Source organism: Lytechinus variegatus, chromosome 15, assembly GCF_018143015.1.
Source record: "Lytechinus variegatus isolate NC3 chromosome 15, Lvar_3.0, whole genome shotgun sequence".
NCBI lineage: Eukaryota > Metazoa > Echinodermata > Echinoidea > Temnopleuroida > Toxopneustidae > Lytechinus > Lytechinus variegatus.
In genome coordinates this window covers 23,703,792-23,726,104 of record NC_054754.1, presented here as the reverse complement: position 1 = coordinate 23,726,104, position 22,313 = coordinate 23,703,792, and the positions used below count along the sequence as shown (strand labels likewise).

Sequence of the window (22,313 nt, the reverse complement as noted above, 5' to 3'; positions counted from 1 at the left end):
TAAGATCTTGATGTGATGCATTATCATTATAGACAAAATTTTAATGAAATATATTCCAGCTTATAGACAATCAAGATCTAAATGAGATTTATCTTAGATTATTAATAATAAGTTTTTAATGTGATGCATTTCTGGTTATTCACCATCAAGATCTTATTTGAATATATTGTTAATTGATCACTACCAATATCTATATTGCAGTTTAATCACAAACAGGATCTTTGAAATGTATTTTCATTTTAAGATTTTTTACTTTTACAACCGAGATGTGTTTGGTAGATTGACAACAACCAGACTCTAATTGTAGATTGATTAAAGCCAATATCTAACATGTCTAATTGCATTAAATAATTCACAGCCAGCATCTTATTACAGATTGAACACAGTCAAGATCTCTACTGAAGATTGATCCAAATCAGGCTCTTGAATGTGGATGTTTTACAATTAAGATCTATATTGTAGTTTGATCACTACTAGATCTTGATGTGATGCATTAGTAATAGTGATTGTTCACAACCAAGATCTGTATTGCAGTTTGATCACATCTAAGATTGATCACATTGAAGATCGATCTCACCCAGGCTCTTTAAATAATGTGGATTTGTTACAATAAAGATCTACATCGTAGATTGATCGCAACTGAGATCTTGATGTGGTTTATTTAGATGCATTATATAGATGGTACACAACCAAGATCTTTTCGAGATTTTCTGTAAATTTTCCACAGCCAATATGTAATTGAGAAATATCTTGGATTGTCCACAATCAAGTTCAATTGAAATATATCGTATGATTTGTGGCGTTCTCATTGTAGTCCTGGATGTACTTTAATATTATAATTTGATGCCTTTTTGGACTAAGATAACATAAATCCAATCAGCATTTTAAATGCATTGTAAATGTCATAGGTGCCATAGAAAATACTGCATTTGCTTGTCAGCATTATCATGTTTTACTCATGCTTAAATCTATTCACGAATTCACTTGTCATGCTTGTGAACACAATGCGTGACGTATTCAGGAATCTAAAATAAATTCTTTGCTCTACTTTAACAGCTTTAATTATTATTAATATATTCCGTCTCATTGAGTGACCAAATGTCTAATTAGAATCAAATATGTACGATCATCTGAATTTTTTGAACAGTTAATTAAAGAGACTCCTGTAAATACCCACCCCCCTTCCAAACACAAATAAATGTGTATGTTCATTATGACTCTAATCACGCTTCCCCAAACTTGATTTTATTTGCTTGCATAGATACTGAGTAGGCCATTACATTTTTTGAATAGCATTTCTCGTGACATTATACTCATCTAATTTCTATTTCTGGCTCTTTGTTTACAATTTTGTTCAAGCAAGTTCCTACTAATTATGCAGAATAATACCAAAGGGAATTTCTAAAATAGCTAAGTCTATACAAGCAGGGGTTAACCGCCGCCGTTTCACAATTTCGCTTATCTCAAACATGCTCTACTTAAATGTTATGTTTTCATTTCATGTCATGTTTTCTTTTATTTCTTTTTCCCATATCATTGTCTTCTTCTCATCACTTAGTTATATCTCACTTCACACATGCATTGCACTATCTAGTCCCTATTTCCAAATGTTGGGATCCTTATCTGGCTTGCTCAATTTGAATTTGAAAGTATTTATAACTAAAAAAAATTATGTAGTATTGGGATTCGTTCCTCAGTCTCTCTTGCGTTAGCAACAGAATTTCCTTTCAATTCTATTGACGACGACGAGTTTTTGCTCCAGCTTCATGCAGATAGGAAAATCACTAGAGCTATACACAATCCCGAATACGACAACAGCATCTCTTATGATTTAAACACAAACTCAGAAGAGTTGTCCCTTAACTTTGATGACAATGACCCAGTACAACAGTTTGCTTCATCTAAATACTATACGGTAAATGAATACAAATCAAATAGTTTGAACAATGTAAATGAAAACACGTTTCTTTTACATTTAAATATAAGGAGCCTGAACAAGAATTTTGATCAGCTTGATCTACTTCTAGAACATTTTAATTCACATAATAGCCCTATTATTGGTCTAACTGAAACGTGGCTCCAACACTCTAGTAACTCTCTTTTGAATATTGATGATTATTATTTACTCACAAACAACAGACATAATAGACCAGGAGGCGGTGTTGGTATGTATATACCGAACCGACTAGATTACTCTTGTTTAAAAAATCTTACCCACATGAATGACAGTCTTGAATCACTTTTTATAGAGACTAAAAATAAACACAGTAGGAATGTAATAATAGGGGTGATTTATCGTCCTCCTCAATGTCCCCATGATGATTTCTTAAGAGATATCCAAAACATTTTACAAAGTCCAATTATTCAAAATAAACACTGTTTCTTAATGGGTGACTTCAATGCCAATTTGTTGCAGTCCAATGCTCAAGGATTTCCTCACGATTTTCTTGAAATGATTCTTTCGGCTTCTTTTTTACCTACCATAACTAAACCTACGAGAGTAACAGATCGATCTTCCACATTAATTGATAACATTTTTACTAATATGCAAGATATGCCTTTAGAATCAGGAATCGTTATTTCTGATATATCTGACCATTACCCTATTTTCTGTAGAACTACTCTTTTAAACACACGAGATGAAAATCGTAATTCTAAAATAAAAACTCGATGTTTAAATGCCAGAAATTTAGAGCGCCTGAATGAAAATTTAAGTACAGTTAACTGGCAACAAATTTATGATTCTGAAGACGTGAATGAGGCTTACAATAATTTTATTGATATCTTAAAGGATAAATTTGATATTTGTATACCATTTAGAGAACGAGTGAATAACTATAAAAAATACCCTAGATCTCCATGGGTGACTAAATCTATCTTAAGATCTATAAACCGGAAAAATAATCTGTTTTATAAATACAAAACTAATCCAAATAATAAGACTCGTGAAAAATACACTCGATATAAAAATATTTTGACCAATTTACTACGACAAGCGAAAAAACATTATCATGCAATGCAATTTGAGCTTAATAAAAATAACATGAGAAACACATGGAAAATAATTAACAGAACATTAAACAGAAACAGTAAAACGCAAAATATTATCAAAATTAAATCAGAGACTAACGATCTTATTGAAGAACCTCAAGCGATAGCTGAGATTTTTAACTCGTACTTCTCTCAAATTGGAGAAAAACTTGCTGAAAATATTCCGACAACTGGCAGTAAATTTGATAATTATCTGGGGAATAATAACCAATCTTCTTTGTTTTTTGTCCCTACTGACCGTGAGGAAATTATCGGTATAGTGAATAGGTTAGAAGGAAAGAAAAGCTCAGGACACGACGAAATTGATAACTGTCTCCTCAAATCCATAATCTTAACAATAGCGACTCCGCTGGCCCACATTTTTAACCTATCACTCACTAGTGGCATTGTACCAAATAACATTAAAATTGCGAAAGTAATCCCGATATTCAAAAAAGGAGACACATCTGAAACAAAAAACTACAGACCAATATCACTGTTACCATCCTTATCCAAAGTTTTGGAAAGGATCGTATTTATTAGAGTAACAGACTTCTTAAACAAACATAATATTTTTTGCGAATCACAGTTTGGCTTTCGAGCAAATCACAATACAACTCAAGCGGTATTGAAATGCATCGATACATTATCACATGCCGTTGATCAACATTTACATACAATTGCAATATTCCTGGACTTTTCCAAGGCTTTCGATACAATTAACCATGATATCCTATTAGTAAAGTTGTCACACTATGGTGTTAGAGGGAAAGCCTTGGAATGGTTCAGGAATTATTTATCGAATAGAAAACAATTTGTACAAATAGATAATCACAGTTCTGCATTGCGACCAATAAATTGTGGAGTTCCACAGGGTAGTATACTAGGTCCCTTGTTATTTATAATATACATAAATGACTTTTATACATCTTCAGATGTTCTATCTTTCATTTTATTTGCAGACGATTCGACCTTATTTTCTTCCCATGCGAACCAAAACACACTATTGTCTACTATAAATCGTGAACTGAGACATGTAGTTGAATGGGTTAAAGCAAACAAATTATCCCTTAACATCCTGAAGACAAACTTTATGTTATTTAGTAACACTTTGCAAAATCTACTTGGAGACATCCTTTTGGATGATACTGCTCTAAATAGGGTCTCTTCAACTAAATTTTTAGGTCTCATGATTGACGATAAATTGAAATGGAACATTCATATTCAAAATATATCCAAAACTATATCAAGGAACATTGGTATAATGAATAAAATAAGACACTTTTTTCCAAAATCAACACTTTTTACACTATATTCCTCCCTAATACTTCCCTATCTGAATTATGGAATAATGACATGGGGTAACGCCAACAAATATCTTACAGACAAAATTCTCATCTTACAAAAGAACATTATAAGAATTATACATAATGCTCCTCCTCGTTCTCATACTAACAATTTATTTTACAAGTCCAATATTTTAAAACTTCCAGATCTATTTCTTTTTCAAACAGGGCAATTTATGTACAAATTGAATTCAAACGAACTGCCAAACATATTAATTAACATGTTTACAAAAAATAACGCCATTCACAATTACCCAACAAGACAATCACTCCGTTTTCACCTTCCCCGTACCCGCACTCAACTCGCACAAAAAACAATTTCCTTTTACGGTCCTAAATACTGGAATACACTCAGTCACGACATCATTAACTCCGTTAGTCTGAACTGCTTTAAAATCAAGCTAAAAAAGCACATTCTCGAATCTTATAGAGTAAGTCCAAATTGAGCGCTCAGGACCCAACTTCTCTCTTTCTCTCTCTCTTCTTTCCTCTATGTCCTTCCCTTTCATCTGCCATCACCCTTATTCCCCCCCCCTTCATTCTCTTTCATCCACACAGGTGCACCAGTCTTTCTTCTCGGTTATCTATCTTTTCACTTTCATCCATCATTTCTGTATTCCATCACAATAGCTTTCTTACGATTTTTTTTCTCGTTCTTGCATTTATACTTATACCTACAAACCTGTCTTTTAACTTATTCTTTGAGGAATCCACACTCAACAAGCCCTGCTTTTTAGTGGATCCCTCCATTTCCTCAACATTTATTTAAATAGTAAAGATTATATAATGATTATATTGTTCCGTGTCTATTGTATATATTTACTTATATATGCCACATTGTCATACTGTATATACTTGCATATTCATTTATATCTTTGTAATGATTTCTTTTGCTGTTAAAATTGATTTGAGTTGAAATGAAATAAACCAAACTGAAAACTGAACTATAGTATTAAAATTTGTTTCTCTGAATTACTCCTGGAATAAGATAACCGAACAGCGACATATCCGAACTTAACAGCAATCCGAGCTGTTCCATTTGAAGATCCGAAAGTGTTTCATAATACTTTCTTAAGATGGCGTCCTTGGAACTATTTGTCGCATGTGCAGCTGTAATAAGTAATACATTTGAAGAGGCATTGAATATCTTTACGGCCTGATCAAAATCCTCTGAGAATGATTCCATTTTGCCGATGTAATCATAATCCAGGCACGGTGGGCAAACTTTGTATTGCTCACGCCAATGGACATCTGTGATTCCACTGAGATAATAGTCCACGAATTCCTTGAAGGTGACGTTGTATCTCTCTCCCGGTGTGGACGGATCGGGCATCTCAGCCGGAGAATGGTTCCCAAACTTCCGGTGGATATTCGGGTTGTGAATTCTTCGATGAGTCGGATTCCGATTCGGGTAGGCCTCGAGTCTGTCGCGGAATGCAGATAAAAGACGGGTATACGGATTGCGTACGAATATGACGGACGTGTAGTTGCGTAATATACGAATCCGCTCGTTCTGGCGAAACTGCCCGAGAACGCGGAGGTGCTTTTGGGCTGCCCATGAAATCTCTCGCGGACTCATGGTATTCGTTGAGTTGATCACGCCCTCTAGCGTCAAGAGAGCTCTAACCCAGTTGTTGCTGCTAGCTTTCGGGATAAGACAGATGAATGTTCGGTATCTTTCAGAGACATAGATGTTACGAAGATAGCTTTTATTGCCAAGTATGTTACTAAGTTGATGGGTTTCGTCATCATAGAACCCAAGCGAAGAACATGCATGACGTTGAGTGTGTCGACGCAAAGTCTGTGTTAGTCCAGAGGTTTAATTGCTATGGTGGTGAAATGAAAAGAGACATCAAATAAATAGAGTAGAGGACAGGGTTCCGTAACTATGAGCAGATGATAGCTATGAAAAAGGGCGTATTTGAAGCCGGCAAAGGCATAGACAACTACAGCAACACATTCACAGACGCACCACCACAAACACCCACCCTTAAATACAGGACCGAAGGTGGGAGGGGGATGGAGAGTGGGTGTGTAGAGAGAGTATAGGTGAATGCCATGGGGGATCTACATACGTTGGATTATTCAAAAGACTGATTTCTTGAAAATAACAATTCATTAGAATATCTGAAGTTTACTGGATAGGCATTATGAAATACACTTCAAAATGTGACATTACTACTATATATTTTTCCGACTGATCATTTGCCATTATATTTTTCACATCATCGTCGTCGTCATCATCCTTGTTGCCATCATCACCATTAGAATTCTAATTCCTTTATTTATCTATTTCTTCACAGTTTTCAAGAACACATTTATATCCATATTCAATATTGTATACTTTTTTTTAATTTGAAACATCAAAAGAATCATGATGTATATCCAAAGAATAAATACTGATTGAAAAATTTGTAATTTAAAAATGGCCCGGAAAGCATAGTAAAAAACATATAATTTTCTCACATTTTTGTCAGCAGTAGTTCCCAGAAAAATCATAACTTACCTGCTTTGATGGGCAGTGATTCTTCAGAAATTGTTTGTTGGACACCTGTGAAAGTATGTTTCTTGTTCCCAAAACACCATCTAAAATAATGTATAAAAAATATCATACTTATTAATCATGATAATTAACACCCAGATGTTCGGATAATTAATTCGTCACATAAAATGAGATCATGTCTGCATCTTGTAAAAGGGATGACCAGTTGCGTTATCTCGGATCTCGCCATGTTCACATCCCGTATATCAAATGACACAATCTTGGATCTCATCATGTGTACATCCTGTGGGAGAGATCATGGAATGACTCGATCCCAGATCTCATCAGTTTTACATCCCTAGGGAGAGATGGTCGGAAGACAACATCTCAGATCTCGTCTGTCTACATCTTGTGGGATGGATGAAGAGATGACAGGGTCTCGGATCCAAGATGTTTTCATCAGCTACAATCACCTGATAATCTCTCCCACTGGATGTAGACATGACGAGATCCGAGATCTTGTCATCCAGAGGCGTCGATTATGGGGGGGGGGGCAGGGGGGCGATCGCCCCACCAATGAAAATATTGGGGGGGCAAACATATCGTTTTGCCCCCCCAATAATTCCGCATGTGTTAAAAATAAAATAAGATTGTAATGTTACACAGAAATCAGCAAGCGAGATTGAGATACACAACTCGTTCTTTGTCTAAATTCGTGCTCAAAATGTCCACTTTTCAGATTGGAATATCAAAAAATTTCAGCTCGCGCTTCGCGCTCGCATCATTTCTGTAACAAAAACCTTTACTCTCCATGATTAAATAGGTGAATATGGTCCCGTTTTCAGTTCTAAACCTCAAAAGAACTCCCACTTCGACTTGCAATAATCTTTTGTTGGATATATATCTTGTACTTTATTAAAAACGTCCATTAATTTAAAACTCAATTTTTTTTTCAGATCGAAATATCAAAATTTTTAGCTCGCGCTTCGCGCTCGCATTAATCTGCTGGTGAGATATGTATATATATATATATATGTTTGTGTGTGTGTATACATATATGTACACATATATATAGGCATATGTGAGTTTGTTTTGTGTGATCGAGCGCTTTTGGAAAATTGATTCATGATTTTGCCCCCCCCCCCCAATCTGAAAAATGGATCGACGCCCCTGTTGTCATCTCATCATCTCTTCTCATTGGAGGATGTAGACACGACGAGATCCGGGATCTTGTCATCTGATCATCTCTCCCACGGGATGTAGACATGACGAGATCCGAGATCTTGTCATCTCATCATCTCTTCTCATTGGAGGATGTAGACACGACGAGATCCGGGATCTTGTCATCTGATCATCTCTCCCACGGGATGTAGACATGACGAGATCCAAGATCTTGTCATCTGATCATCTCTCCCAGGGGATGTAGACGTGACGAGATCCGAGATTATGTCATCTGATCATCTCTTCTCATTAGAAGATGGAGACATAACGAGATCCAAGATCTTGTCACCTGATCATCTCCCCCACGGGATGTAGACATGACGAGGTCCAATATCTCGTAATTTTCTCTGAACACCTCGCTGGCACTTTTAAGTTTCCGTAGTTATCAACTATAATAATGATCATAATTTTTTTCATGTTTTTCTGAACATAATCGCATTGGGAGCAAGTTTAAGATCTGTGTCTTTTATTTCTTTCTTCCTCCTTCTTTTCTTCTTTCCTTTTTTTCTCTCTTTCTTTTTTAAGGGGGGGGGGGGGGAGACCGTCATTTTGGTTCATTTTGATAATCCTGTATTTATCAATGCTATGTGGTATTGACTTTTGGGTTTCGTTTTCCTTTAGTTTCTTTTACTTCTATTTCTATGATTACTATTGTAATACCATAACACTTCATTGATAACAAACCAGTCAGTAGTTAACCACATGGACAATTTTGATCAAATGATCTTTCATTCATTTCGTTAGGCAAATTTCAAAGCAAGATATTATGAAAGCATGCCTTACATACATGGACCTATCCACGGAGGATTTTCTATTGTTAGTGGGGGTGCTGTGACAATGCTCAGCACCCCCTGTAACAATATAATAATCCTCCGTGGATATAGGTCCCTGCTTTTACATAGCAATGGGGATGCACATATTGCATAAACCTGGTGACCAGAATAGCACAACAATGAACACTCGATATTAAAGGTATTCGTTGCATTTCTACTTGGAATGCTTAAACAATTCGTTATAACAATAAACTTGGCCAGGTATTAAAAGCCAGTCTCAAGTGGACGCATTGTTGTTGTTTTTAACCAGTGAAAAGGAAATTTCAAAAGAGCATATACATAAATAAAAAGACAGCAAAGACGCGGTGCTTGTCTCATTGAAAATTTAACTACCATGTCAATAGACCAGTTCGTAGTTGCTTCATGGACAATTTTGGTCAAATGACCTTTCATTTCTTTCATTATGATAGGCAGATTTCAATGAAAGATATCAGGTAAGCATGCCTTACATGGCAGGATGAAGAAATTGAATAGACCAGGTGACTAAAATAGCACACCAATGAACATTTTATGAAGGTGTTTGTTGCATTCCTACTTGAATGCATATCATAACATGTTGCACAATGTACTTGGCAAACTGTGAAATACCAGTTGTTTGTGGACACATTGTTGTTTTTTGTGGATGTAAATGAAAATGCAATTCAAAAGAATATATGAAAAATCAAGACATCAAAGCTGGTGCTTATCTCATTAGATTTTAAACCACCATGTCACTTTAGTACAAATAACCTTCCTCTGATCAAGCGCAGAATCGTTTCTTCATGGGCAGAAAGGAACTACGAACTGGCTTATAGCACAAATGACCTTCTTCTGATCATGCGCAGAAAGGAACTACGAACTGGCTTACTTCTATACTTTTTTTTGAAAAAAATTACGTTTTCCATTCTTTGATTTTAACTGTTTCATCTATTTTGTTTTATTTCTGTCTAATGTATTAAGGAATATTTCGTGTTCTGTTTCCTTTACTCCAGCCAATTTACAAGGGCTCGTATTCCCGTGCCGTTCGTCTCTGTATATGATACATGTATTTTTCATAGTTCAAATTGTCCAAAACGTAATCATGCTGCAGTCATATTCCCAATACGGCCGCCGTACGGCGAGTCGAAATAAAAGGCAACCTTTTCATCTTACCACGCAAATGCAGTCGGGTACAAAACCGCTCCAAAAACGCTCGGGCGATGTGACGAGGCCTTTACATATCAAATTCAGCATAATCATTCGTACGTGGTATAGAAATTTCAGTTTTCGATCGTCATTCAGTTTGCTCTTCGAGTTCTTTATAATTCACTTCCACTTCATTTACATTTGAAGTACCAAGTAAGCATGCATGCCGGAGAAACCAAGACAAGCCGATCTAATTCTGTACAGGACAAGGTACGTCTCTGCATTCAATATATTTTCAAATTAATAATGAAGACGTGGTTCTAGATTTCATTATAGATTAATGGATTAATCATCACATTGTTTTCGATTCTCTTTGAAGAGTTTAAAAAAGGAACCCATTGGTCCGGATTCAATTTAGATCAACTTCTTGTTGCAAATTTATTTTGATGTTGTATTTTGCTATACAGTGCGTCCCACAAAAAACGAAACCAAGATTTATCGATGATTTATCAAAACTTTATTACAAGTAAAATAGACAAGTGGCCTATCATTGTAAAGCTGAGAATCTCTGTCTTTCACTAGACATGACATACTTAGATTATTTCCCATTCACGCATGAGTGAGAAAAAAACTGTTCAACAAAAGAAATAATGCATGACTGATCGTCAACAAAAAAGAGTGTCGAGTGATTCGGAACGCTAGCATGTAAAATCTCTTCATTTTATGAAATTATTGAAATTCAAGTTTTATTCCAAATAAGCAGAACTTTGTTTTTTCTTGACCATTTTCTGTAATTGAGGTATCAAATTAGATATTGATTTGTGGTTTTCTTTTTGAAACCCAGATACAGCCCGCAGAATGACTTTTTGGTATCCCCTCTTCAAATTGATTTTGCTCACTCATGCGTGAATAAGAAATAATCTAAGTAACTTTAGATGAAAGGGGAGACTCTAAACTTTACAACGGTAGGTCATTTGTCTATTGTATTTGTGATTAAGTTTTGATAAATCATAGATAAATCTCGGTTTCGTTTTTTCTGCGTCCCACAAAAATGGAGACCCGTGTTCAGAGATAGATTTCATAATTATTAAATGTTTTTTTTACTCAGTATAAATTCGATACTCTTGGCAAGAGTGGAATCTCATCTCGAATTTGAAACCAACTGCTAAGCAAATCACGCATGGCATATTACAAACAATAAATATTGAGCCGGCATATCAGAAACGATCTACCCAGAAACTCGCGTATGAATCTGAATGTACTCTCCTTTCAAGGGTCAGGGAGAGAATCTGAATTTAAGAAAAATACAAAAGAAATGCCAATGAATCAATAGTCGAATCAGCACGGTCAAAGTACCTCGTACCAATCTTGTCCCACTATTCTGCGCAACCAACCTGTTATTGATATTAAAATTTCAAACTCGTCTTACGCATTAATTAATGCGTGAAGTGTTCGTCTGATGTTAGGTGTCAAATGAAATGTTTGTCTGATGTTAAGTGCCAAATGAATAGGAACAATTGAAATATATGATTACGTAAATAAAATATTATAACTGAATTATTTGCCTTTGAAGAAAAAAGACATGGGAATCCCGGATTCCCTTTTTTGTGGGACGCACTGTAGTGCAAAAAAGGGTTATGCCATGCCAAAGTATAAAGGGGCTTTGACAATTGCTTGTACGATCGTTTGCGATTTTGGTCACAATATAATGTTGCACAGAATCGCTACGGTTGTAAGCAGTCGAATCACCAATTATGAGAGGGGCTTAATTGACTTCCTGTATGTATGAATTTATGTTTACGAACAATGGAATAAAATAAATGTTTTATTTGAATTGAATTAAACTGAATTGAAAAGTCACAGATTATGTACGAGGTATTCTTACGGTGATTTAGAGGTGCCGAGTAAAAAAGGCAAAAGGTAAAAATGGCTTGCTTTTTTCATCTCTGCTGTTTTTAGCTCTGCAGTTTTTACCTTTGCAATTTTTGCCTCTGCCATACTTACCTTTGCCATTTCTACCTTTGCCATTTCCACCTCTTTCATTTCTATCTCTGCCATTTTACCTCTTCCATTATTACCTCTACCATTCTTACTACGAGCCGATGTGGAACATTACACAGGAAGATATCCCATGTCTCAATATCAATTGTACTATTTTTTTTTAATTCCAAAATCGGGTCACAGACCAATGATGCGAGATAGCCTTAGCTCTCTATATCCAGGACCGATTTTTTCAATCATGTTTTGATGGTTATAAATCGTATGAAACATAAAAAATAATAGTATCTATTTTGAAATGCCATCAAAATAATAAATGTATCTGTAGGATGCATTTTCTATGTTTAAGTTTTCTAAAACTGCAAGCGCTTTATACACGACCATAGATTTAATATTATAGGGTGCACAGAAACTATAGTGTATATTGCTGCTGATGCTTAATTATTTCAGTTTGGAATAGTTCTTATCTGTTAAGTTTGCACTCAGTTTCTACAATCAAGCATTTATAATGAATCCAGATAGCCTTTGAATAGTGACCAGTGTCACAATGCGACTGTAAGTCTATTTAGTGTTAACCCCTAGTAACCATTCAGCTTGTATATAATAAAAGGAATTTGGGTGGTTGATTCTTGTCATGGTCCCAGAGTCAATCAACTGTATCTTTAAGTAAGTGATCAAACCCGCTGGGGTGTAAGGATTAGAATTTTACTTTGACTTCTTGACAATCTTAGGTCATGAGCATTGGGTCATTTAACTTGATATATTTAGTTAAGTTCAATGGGTCTCTAAAATTCTATGGATGTTTGTTTTTATGTATGAGAGGAAAAGATTGTTGAGAATGTTTGAGATGGGAGTTTTGAATAGGTGAAATTAAAGCTTGGATAGTTAAGTAGTTTTAATTGGATATGTTCAGCGTGGAAGAGTAAAGCAGAGGAATATTGAGAATGTTAATGACTTTGTCTTTGTGAGAGTCATGATGGAGTGGTGTTTGAGTAAAAGCAAATCAGAAATCGTTTGATTCTCGGGAGAGGAAGACCCTTCCACATTTGGTCTTAACTCAGAGTGTGAGGGTGTGGTTCTCGTAGGCCATTACTTTGGGTGTATGTTGCAGGCTGTGTAGTGCAGGCACAGCGGAGTCTTAATCCCCATCGTTGGCAGGCTGGATCCAGGCAGCACAGGCCAGGTAAAGCCACCACATCTGCCCTCATCTCACCAGGCACGACTGTTCCAAAGAACTGGACGAGCTGGGCTCGTACTTCATCCTTGAACTCAGAGTTCGTGACTTGTGATTCATCGTAGCAATCTTGTGGCTCTCAGTCCCCATCATTTCGTCCGCGAATCTGGACTGGCTTTTTTCGTCGAGAGTTCGCTCGCTTTACTTCGCGTCGTCGAAGCCACCGCAGTTCGCTCTTAGACGACTATATTCATCGGACCAACGATAGTCATTGACGATGTCGAAGGGGTCCTTATTCTGAACTGTATAAATTATAACCAGATTAGATATACTACGGTCCAGTGTAGGTATTCATCCAAGTATGAACCCTCTTCTGATGAAACTTAATTGGTGGAATTAATAACCAAAAATATTGTCACGTTTGGATGCCAAATTATTAGGCCTTGATTAAATATAAATAAAACACTCTCATTAGATACATATTGCAACATATTCAGTATAGGTTAAATCATGCTGATGTTAACTGCTGAATACAGTTTGATGTTATGTTGATATGCATGTGATTCATGATTTAATTCTGATTATTCAATTTCTTTAATTATATGTACATTTATAGAGCTGGTCGCTCTGAATTAAACTTATGTTACATATAGATATTGAATGATTGTGTGATTATTGCAAGTGGTAACTACTTTCATTTCAAACAGAACCAAATCTATTACCAGACTGGGAATTTCAGTCCCAAGATCTGACAACCAGCCGAATATCAAATTTAGTTTTAAACCTTGTACATTTTAATATAAGATTTTGATATAAATCTTTTGAGATTTGAAAGTTAATCCTAAAGATTTATAATAAATCCAACATTCGGCTGGTCTGTATCCATAGTCGATCAGTATTTATTTGAGATCGGTTCCTTGATTTTAAAGTTTATATTGACGAATTTGCCAAGTTGGTATATCCATCCCTCATTTTGTACTAGTATTTAACTTAAGCTTGTGCACATGCATGGACCTTATTTCTTGCAGAGTTGAAAATGTTGTGGATGTGTAGGCCTAATGTAAGTAAACACTTTGCAGTGTACCTGGAAACAGTAGTAAATGTGGGGGCGTCGTGGTCCATAGTGGTTACGAATTTCAATGAGAGGGACGTGGGTTCGAATATCAGCCACTGCATGTTTTTATTCAGCAATAATCTATCCACATTGTGCTGCACTCAACCCAGGTGAGGTGAATGGGTACCCTGCAGGATTAATTCCTTGAATGCACTACGTCGTCTTTGGCAGCTGCAGCTACAGCTGGGGTAATTATAAAGTGCGCCATTGAATAGGACACGAGATGAATCGGCGCCTCATAAATGCTACATGTACATGTATACATGTTATTAGGCCTATTCAGTCTGCCGATGTAACGATATTGAGGCTATAACTAGCCTTGTGGAGCTTTGTGGCTCAGTGCATTAGTCTTCGGACTTTGAAACAGAGGGTCGTGGATTCGAATCCCAGCCATGGCGTAATTTCCTTCGGCAAGAAATTTATCCACATTGTGCCGCACTCGACTCAGGTGAGGTGAATGGGTACCCGGTAGGATTCATTCCTTGAATGCTTTAGCGCCTATTAATATGGCGGCTTTAGCGCCTGTTAATATGGCGGCTCAGCTACAGCCGGGGTAATGATATGATACCAAGTATCAAAGCGCAGTTGAGTATATGCACATAGTAACCGCGCTATATAAATGGACATATTATTCATTACTATTATTATAACAATATTTCAACAGCCAGCCTAGCACGTTGATGTCTATCCTCATATCAAGCCAAAGCAATCTTAATTCTTCGAATTCATTGACTAAATATGATTGCTGTTAGTGACACCGGTGAGTCAGCTTGACCTTGGCTCTCCACCATTCTGAGCTTGACCATGGAGATGCCTTTTCCATCCTTATTGCATGAGGGCTATTAACATTCTTCACTCTCGGACCGATGATCTTAGGCCAGTTGTTTGCTCGATCAGAAGAAGGTCATTTGTACTCTAATGATGGCCCCGTGATTTGATTAATATTAAAGGAGATACAAGCACCAACTCTGATGTCAGTGTCAGTGTGATTTCATAAGATCCACATGAAAGCAACCATCCGTCCATTAGCAACTGGGAGCCGTTTCATAAACCTGTTCGTAGGCTAAGAGCGACTTTGCCATGTTTGCGAACGACTGGTGAACCTTTCTTACTTAATAGTCCAGGATAGGCCCCATAGAAACTTGACCAAACCTTGTTTTTTTATATATATACAATATTTTTTGATGGTTTCTTGTCGATTCGAGGGTGCTGATTACGAATCTGGATGATGCCACTCGTGTAACCTTGAGCATTTTCTGCAAATTGGCAAAATCCAATATGGCCGCCAAAATATGCAAATTACCCATGAAAATCCTAAAATTGTCCGCACATTGGCTATGGAATTCATGAAAGCGTGTGGCAGGAGTAAAATACACTCTGAAAAAATAATTGTTGACAAAATATTTATTTTCCTCATATTCAAAATGGCCGCCATAGTCCATTGTATACTCTATTATGTACAATATAAATAGGGAAAACCAATTTTCACAAAAATGAGCACTAAACCGCAAAAAATTGCGATGTATGAACGAAGTAATATATACAAATCATCATTACTAACGAGATATATCATTTATTATGTCATAAATGGGAACATTTCTGTATTTTGATATCTAAAATGGCAGCCACTGGCCAAAACAATATTGCGTACAATGGCAATGGGGGCCAAAAAATTCACAAGAGTGATCACTAAAATGCATATTATTAAGATTAAACGAGTGGAATATTGACTAAATACATAATTGTTAACGAAATATATTATTAATATGTCATGTATGTGATAAATGTTGTATTTTGATATTCAAAAAAGGCTGCCAAATGCCCTAAAAGTATTATCCACAATGAGAAAGTGGGGCAAAAAAATCACAAGTGTAATCACTAAAATGCATATATATGTGATAAATTAATGAGATACTGTTTAAAAATATATTTTCTAACGAGATATATCATTCAGGTTTAAAGTGTGTGTTAAATACTGCATTTTTACTTTCAAAATGGCCGCCAGAGACATTAACAGTATTATGCACTATGCAAATTGGGAAACCAATATTCACAGGAGTGAGCACCATAAATACAGGTATTAGTGATATATGAGTAAAGTATTGTCTGAAAGCATAATTTCTATTAAGCTGTTAAGAGATATCATTTATTCTGCCAGTTAGGTGATAAATACTGCTATTGAAAAGTCAAAATGGCCGCTACAGGCCCTTACGATATTATGCACAATGTGAATGGGAACAAATTATTTCAGCAGAATTTGGCTTTGCTTGGCCAGATGGTGCCAGGTAAAAATGGCAGAGGTAATAATAGCAGATGTAAAAAATGGCAGAGGTAAAAATGGCAGAGGTAAAAATGGCAGAGGTAATAATGGCAGAGGTAAAAATGCCAGAGGTAAGAACAGCAGATATAAAAAGAGCAGAGGCATAAATGACAAGAGGTAAAAATGGAAGACTAGACAACAGCAGAGGTAAAAGTGGCCGAGGTACACTATTAGAAAAAAAGTAGATTCTACAGAAGAAAAATAAAAAAAACAGGTTTTACAGAAAAAACAAGTAATTTTGAAGATTATAATAACAGGAGGGTTTTCCACAATTTTTCTACAATTTTACAGAACAGATATATTTTAACAAAGGGGAAAACAGTTTTATTACAATAAATTTGTAAGGATACATGCACAAAATACCAAATTTCTGTAAGTTTATTTACAAATGCATGCATGTAGGATTACACAGTGCAGTAAGATTACAGGTGTTCTCCAGACTCTGTTGCAGGATTTTTTTTTAAGTATAAATTTTCTAACAATGTAAAAAAAATGGCGGAGTTGAAAATGGCAAAGGTAAAGATGGCATCAGCAAAAATGAAAGATATATGGGATGCTGGTTTGTTAAAAAGCCGAGAAGAAAAAAGTTTTCACTCTAAAATCAAAGGGGATTTGGTTAAGGGGGAAAAAATTATTTCAACTAAGTGAAGTTCTTTTGACTCTGAAAAAGAATTACAACAAAAATAATAACAATCAGATAATAAACAATATTTTTTAGCATACCAAGCTAAAATGATGAATGAGAATAGTGCAGTTTCATTTTGCTCCTGATGAATTGAATAAAACAAATTTTTGTCGTTTAATTTCTTTTTGAAAAGCCTTCACAGTACACCTCCAACGAATTCGTAAATAGCATTGTTAGGCCGATAAAGACATAATGATACGATGAATTGCCTAACTGTGACATGAACTTCTAATAGTCGTTTGATTTCTTTTTGAAAAGCCTTCACGGTACACCTCCAACGAATTCGTAAATAGCATTGTTAGGCCGATAAAGACATAATGATATGATGAAATGCCTAACCGTGACATGCACTTCTAATGTAATCTATGTACATGCGGGGGCTTTTTGACAATTCATTGCATCGGGGTTTGAGGCTGGCCATATTTTACCTACAGCTGTCATTTTTACCTCTCCCATTATGACCTCTGCCATTTTACCTCTGCCATTATTACCTGTGCCATCATTACCTCTGAGGCCCCATGTCACAATGGAAATTGACAGAAGTTGCCTTAAATTGACAAAATTGACAAAGATTGAGCAACATTATGCAAAGTTGACATGCAAGTTTAGGCAACTTTGCATTTGCTTGGGCAACTTTGCGCCATTTCCGGCAATTTTGCGCCCATTTCTGGCAATTTTCCGCAACTTCCGGCAATTTTGCGCAACCTTGCGCCATTTCCGGCAATTTTGCGCCCATTTCTGGCAATTTTCCGCAACTTCCGGCAATTTTGTGCCCATTTCTGACAATTTTCCGCAACTTCCGGCAATTTTGCGCAACTTTGCGCCATGTCCAGCAATTTTACGCAACTTCGCGCCATTTTCCGGCATTTTTGTGCAATTTTGCGCCATTTCGGGCAATTTTGCGCAACTTAGCACATTTTCAGGAAATTTTGGAAAAGTTTGCACAACTTAAGGGAACTTTGCACAACTTAATGTAATTTAGAGAAACTTGGTGCATCTATGAGAAAGTTTTTGAAACTCTGTGCAATATCAAACATTTTTTAGCAATTTTTAGCACCTGCACACAATACAATGCCACTTTGAGCAGGTTTTCAAAATATATATATTGACTTTTGGTGCCTGCTCTCTTTCATTCGTCTCAAAATCTTATCTTGGCATATGATTTCAAATATCAGGACTTTATAATAATACTATTGCATCTTTCCTGTGGTCATGCACTTCTGCCAAACAATCACATAGTTGAACATCATCTTTGAAACTCTGTATTCATACATGTACTTCAGTCACAGAGTATGAGGACACCAAGAATGGTGCAATGTCAGATGTGCATGTATATAAAAGATTTCTTTAAATTTTTTTATTAATTTTTTAATCCTCTAGCCCTCTATAATATTTTGTTCATATCTAAAGGGATCATGGAGAAAATATTAACATTCATGTGGTTCCAAAATCTCCATATATGCAATACGGTAAAGTGGGGGATGATGCTGTGGAACGGATCACCCACCTTTTAAATTCTTTGGGAGATAATTACATGGAACTCTAGCATTAACTAATTAAATATACTATCGCAAATCTAACGATGACATGCAATGCCAGGAGTATTTTATGTGGTACTAGTGAACAAAATAAAAAGACCTGCTTGCAAAAATATTTTGTAATGGAAGAAACAATTTATTATACTTAAAAATGTGATACATGTGATATGACTGCTGGATTTTGTTTACTACCCTTCCTCTAACTGTATTGAACAGTTCGTCGGCATTTCAGTTCTTTAAAAAGTTTGGAAACGTTTATGTCGCGTGCACCAAAATGTTTTGTTACAATACGGGAAGCCCTTCTCTGAATACGATGAATAAATTCACGGTTACCCCACGCTGAGCATGCATAGTCAATACTAGGTTGAATAGTTGTTTTGTAAAGAGTATTTAGTAAAGGGGTGTTTAACGTAAAACATAGTTTTCGCAAAGTATACACTTTATATGGGTGTCTGGAAAACGAAGACCGAAGACCGGGGACACGTATCACACTCGTGTGAAAGCGTTTGTAGTTCACGCACGAAGTGTGTACAAAGCAGTGCAAAGTGTGTACAAAACACGTGCGCGGGTTAGAATGGACTTTGGACCTTGCCCCCTACACATGTTCTCCCATTGACATAACGCATGTCCCCGGTCTTCGATCTTCGTTTTCCAGACCTGTTGTTGGGTGTCTGGAAAACGAAGACAGAAGACCGGGGATCGCATCCGTCTAGCTAAAATAAACCATTATTATATTCAGATCAAATTCAGGAATATTCTGATATTGGATATGTAATCAGTTATGATTGGTTGATAAGTTAATGATTAATTGTAAGGATATCAGCTAGGGCATAATTAATACATAACAATTATAACGTACAATACACCTCATACTGCACAATCACGTACAAGCAGTCTCAACTTAACTGCCGTTTGGAACTACCATTGACACTACGCGTGTCCCCGGTCTTCGATCTTCGTTTTCCAGACCTGTTGTTGGGTGTCTGGAAAACGAAGACAGAAGACCGGGGATCGCATCCGTCTAGCTAAAATTATATTCAAATCAAATTCAGGAATATTCTGATATTGGATATGTAATCAGTTATGATTGGTTGATAAGTTAATGATTAATTGTATAGATATCGTGATGTGAATGATAATTGATTGAGCAATATATCACGCTCAGCTCAGCTGGCATGAAAATTTTACTACCATTGACATAACGCATGTCCCCGGTCTTCGATCTTCGTTTTCCAGACCTGTTGTTGGGTGTCTGGAAAACGAAGACAGAAGACCGGGGATCGATCGCGTATAATTTTGTCTAGCTAAGATAGGCCTATAATATTCAGCACCAGTTCAAGAATATTTTGATCTTTGATACGTCATCTGCTATGATTGGCTGCAGATAAGTTATGGTTATTTGTGTGAATGGTTCTAGGACAATTACCCCCCGGACAATTACCCCCCGGACAACTACCCCCGAGGAAAATTACCCCCTGGACAATCACCCCGGACAATTCCCCCCGGACAACTACCCCCGGACAATAAGCCCCCCGAGGACACTTACCCCCCGGACAATAATTATCCTCGAGGACAAGTACCCACTGGACAATTACCTCGAGGACAATTATCCCCCGGACAATTACCCCTGCCTGAGAACAATTACGTACAAGCAGTCTCAACGTAACTGCCGTTTGCAACTATTTTACTACCATTGCCATTACGCGTGTCCCCGGTCTTCGGTCTTCGTTTTCCAGACCTGTTGTTGGGTGTCTGGAAAACGAAGACAGAAGACCGGGGATCGCATCCGTCTAGCTAAAATAAACCATTATTATATTCAAATCAAATTCAGGAATATTCTGATATCGGATATGTAATCAGTTATGATTGGTTGATAAGTTGATGATTAATTGTATGGATATCGTGATGTGAATGATAATTGATTGAGCAATATATCGCGCTCAGCTCAGCTGGCATGAAAATTTTACTACCATTGACATAACGCATGTCCCCGGTCTTCGATCTTCGTTTTCCAAACCTGTTGTTGGGTGTCTGGAAAACGAAGACAGAAGACCGGGGATCGCATCCGTCTAGCTAAAATAAACCATTATTATATTCAGATCAAATTCAGGAATATTCTGATATTGGATATGCAATCAGTTATAATTGGTTGATAAGTTAATGATTAATTGTATGGATATCGTGATGTGAATGATAATTGATTGAGCAATATATCGCGCTCGATCAGCTCAGCTGGCATGAAAATTTCGCATACATTCGTAATTCCGAAGCTTCGTAATTCCGAAGGTTCGGTTATTCCGAAGGTTCGTATTTCCGAAGAGTCTTAATTCCGAAGGTTCGTAATTCCGAAGGTTCGTCAATCCGAAAACGAAATAAGGTTCGTAATTCCGAAGGTTCGTTAATCCGAAAACGAAATAAGGTTCGTAATTCCGAAGGTTCGTTAATCCGAAAACAAAATAAGGTTCGTAATTCCGAAGGTTCGTTAATCCGAAAACGAAATAAGGTTCGTTAATCCGAAAACGAAATAAGGTTCGTTAATCCGAAAACGAAATAAGGTTCGTTAATCCGAAAATTAAATAAGGTTCGTATTTCCGAAAATGAAAATAATTCATTTTGGTAACAAAAACGATGTTGTCATTACAAGATTACACGATATTATGCAATGATAGTAATAACGATCGTTGATGTGTGTTGGGGCCAAAGCATGTATTTCATTAAGAATGGCGCCCTGATCAAGCATAGGCTAATTTCGATTTTATCTGAGCAATTGCTGCCTATAAGCAAATGGTTTAATTAAAGATGCAGGGGATCAAGTGTGTTGGAAGCGTGCGAGCAACCTCTAGATAAAAGGATTTGTATTGGAGGGGATGTCATTTTTAATAACAGCTTCTGCTGGTAATAAAAATAATACTAATAATGATCCTTGTGAGATGTTGAAAGCGCGAATCGCAAGCTGAAACTAGTAGACATTTCATGTAACAAGACGTGAAGTGAGCATTCGGAGCATTTTTTGTAATCGTGAGAAAGATGTGTATCTTTCTAAAGAATTAATGCGAGGGCGAGTTGTAATTTGTTTATATACTGACCTGGGGCCCGTTGCATGAAACTTTTTACCTGAGAAAACTCAGGTTGTTTTTACAGGAGTTTTTGCCCTGTGCTAAAGTAATTGGCGGAAATCAGACTAACTTTAGTTTTCAGTTTTTACCGGAGTTTTCTCAGGTAAACAATTTTGTGAGCAACAGGCTTCAGAAAGTAATCTTTTAAGGACTGCATTTAGTGACTCATGAATAGAATATATATCTCACGAACTAAATAATGAGAGCGCGAACCGCAAGCTTAAAATTTGTGATATTCCAACCTGAAAACTGGACATTTCATACTTCTTTTTGTAACCAGGAATAGAATGAGTTCCTCAATAAACAATACTTGATGCGAGCGAGAAATGTGAGCCAAATTTTTCCGATTTTC

The 22,313-nt window shown here is 36.4% G+C and overlaps 2 protein-coding genes across 2 annotated transcripts in view; one reads left to right on the top strand and one right to left on the bottom strand.

Moving 5' to 3' along the window:
- Positions 1-3,523: 3,523 nt before the first annotated feature.
- LOC121428414 (carbohydrate sulfotransferase 9-like) lies at positions 3,524-7,361 on the bottom strand. The gene is made up of 3 exons (XM_041625012.1): positions 7,213-7,361; positions 6,883-6,962; positions 3,524-6,197 (listed from the first exon to the last, which is right to left on the bottom strand). The coding sequence occupies exons 1-3, from the start codon at positions 7,359-7,361 to the stop codon at positions 5,329-5,331; spliced, it is 1,098 nt and encodes a 365-aa protein (XP_041480946.1). The 3' UTR covers positions 3,524-5,328.
- Positions 7,362-9,922: 2,561 nt separating this feature from the next.
- LOC121428898 (sodium- and chloride-dependent neutral and basic amino acid transporter B(0+)-like) overlaps positions 9,923-22,313 on the top strand; it is a 43,677-nt gene continuing 31,286 nt past the window's right edge. The window contains exon 1 of the mRNA XM_041625778.1: positions 9,923-10,286. Coding sequence (XP_041481712.1) covers positions 10,236-10,286 — 51 coding nt within the window. The 5' untranslated portion in view covers positions 9,923-10,235. The remainder of the gene's footprint in view (positions 10,287-22,313) is intronic.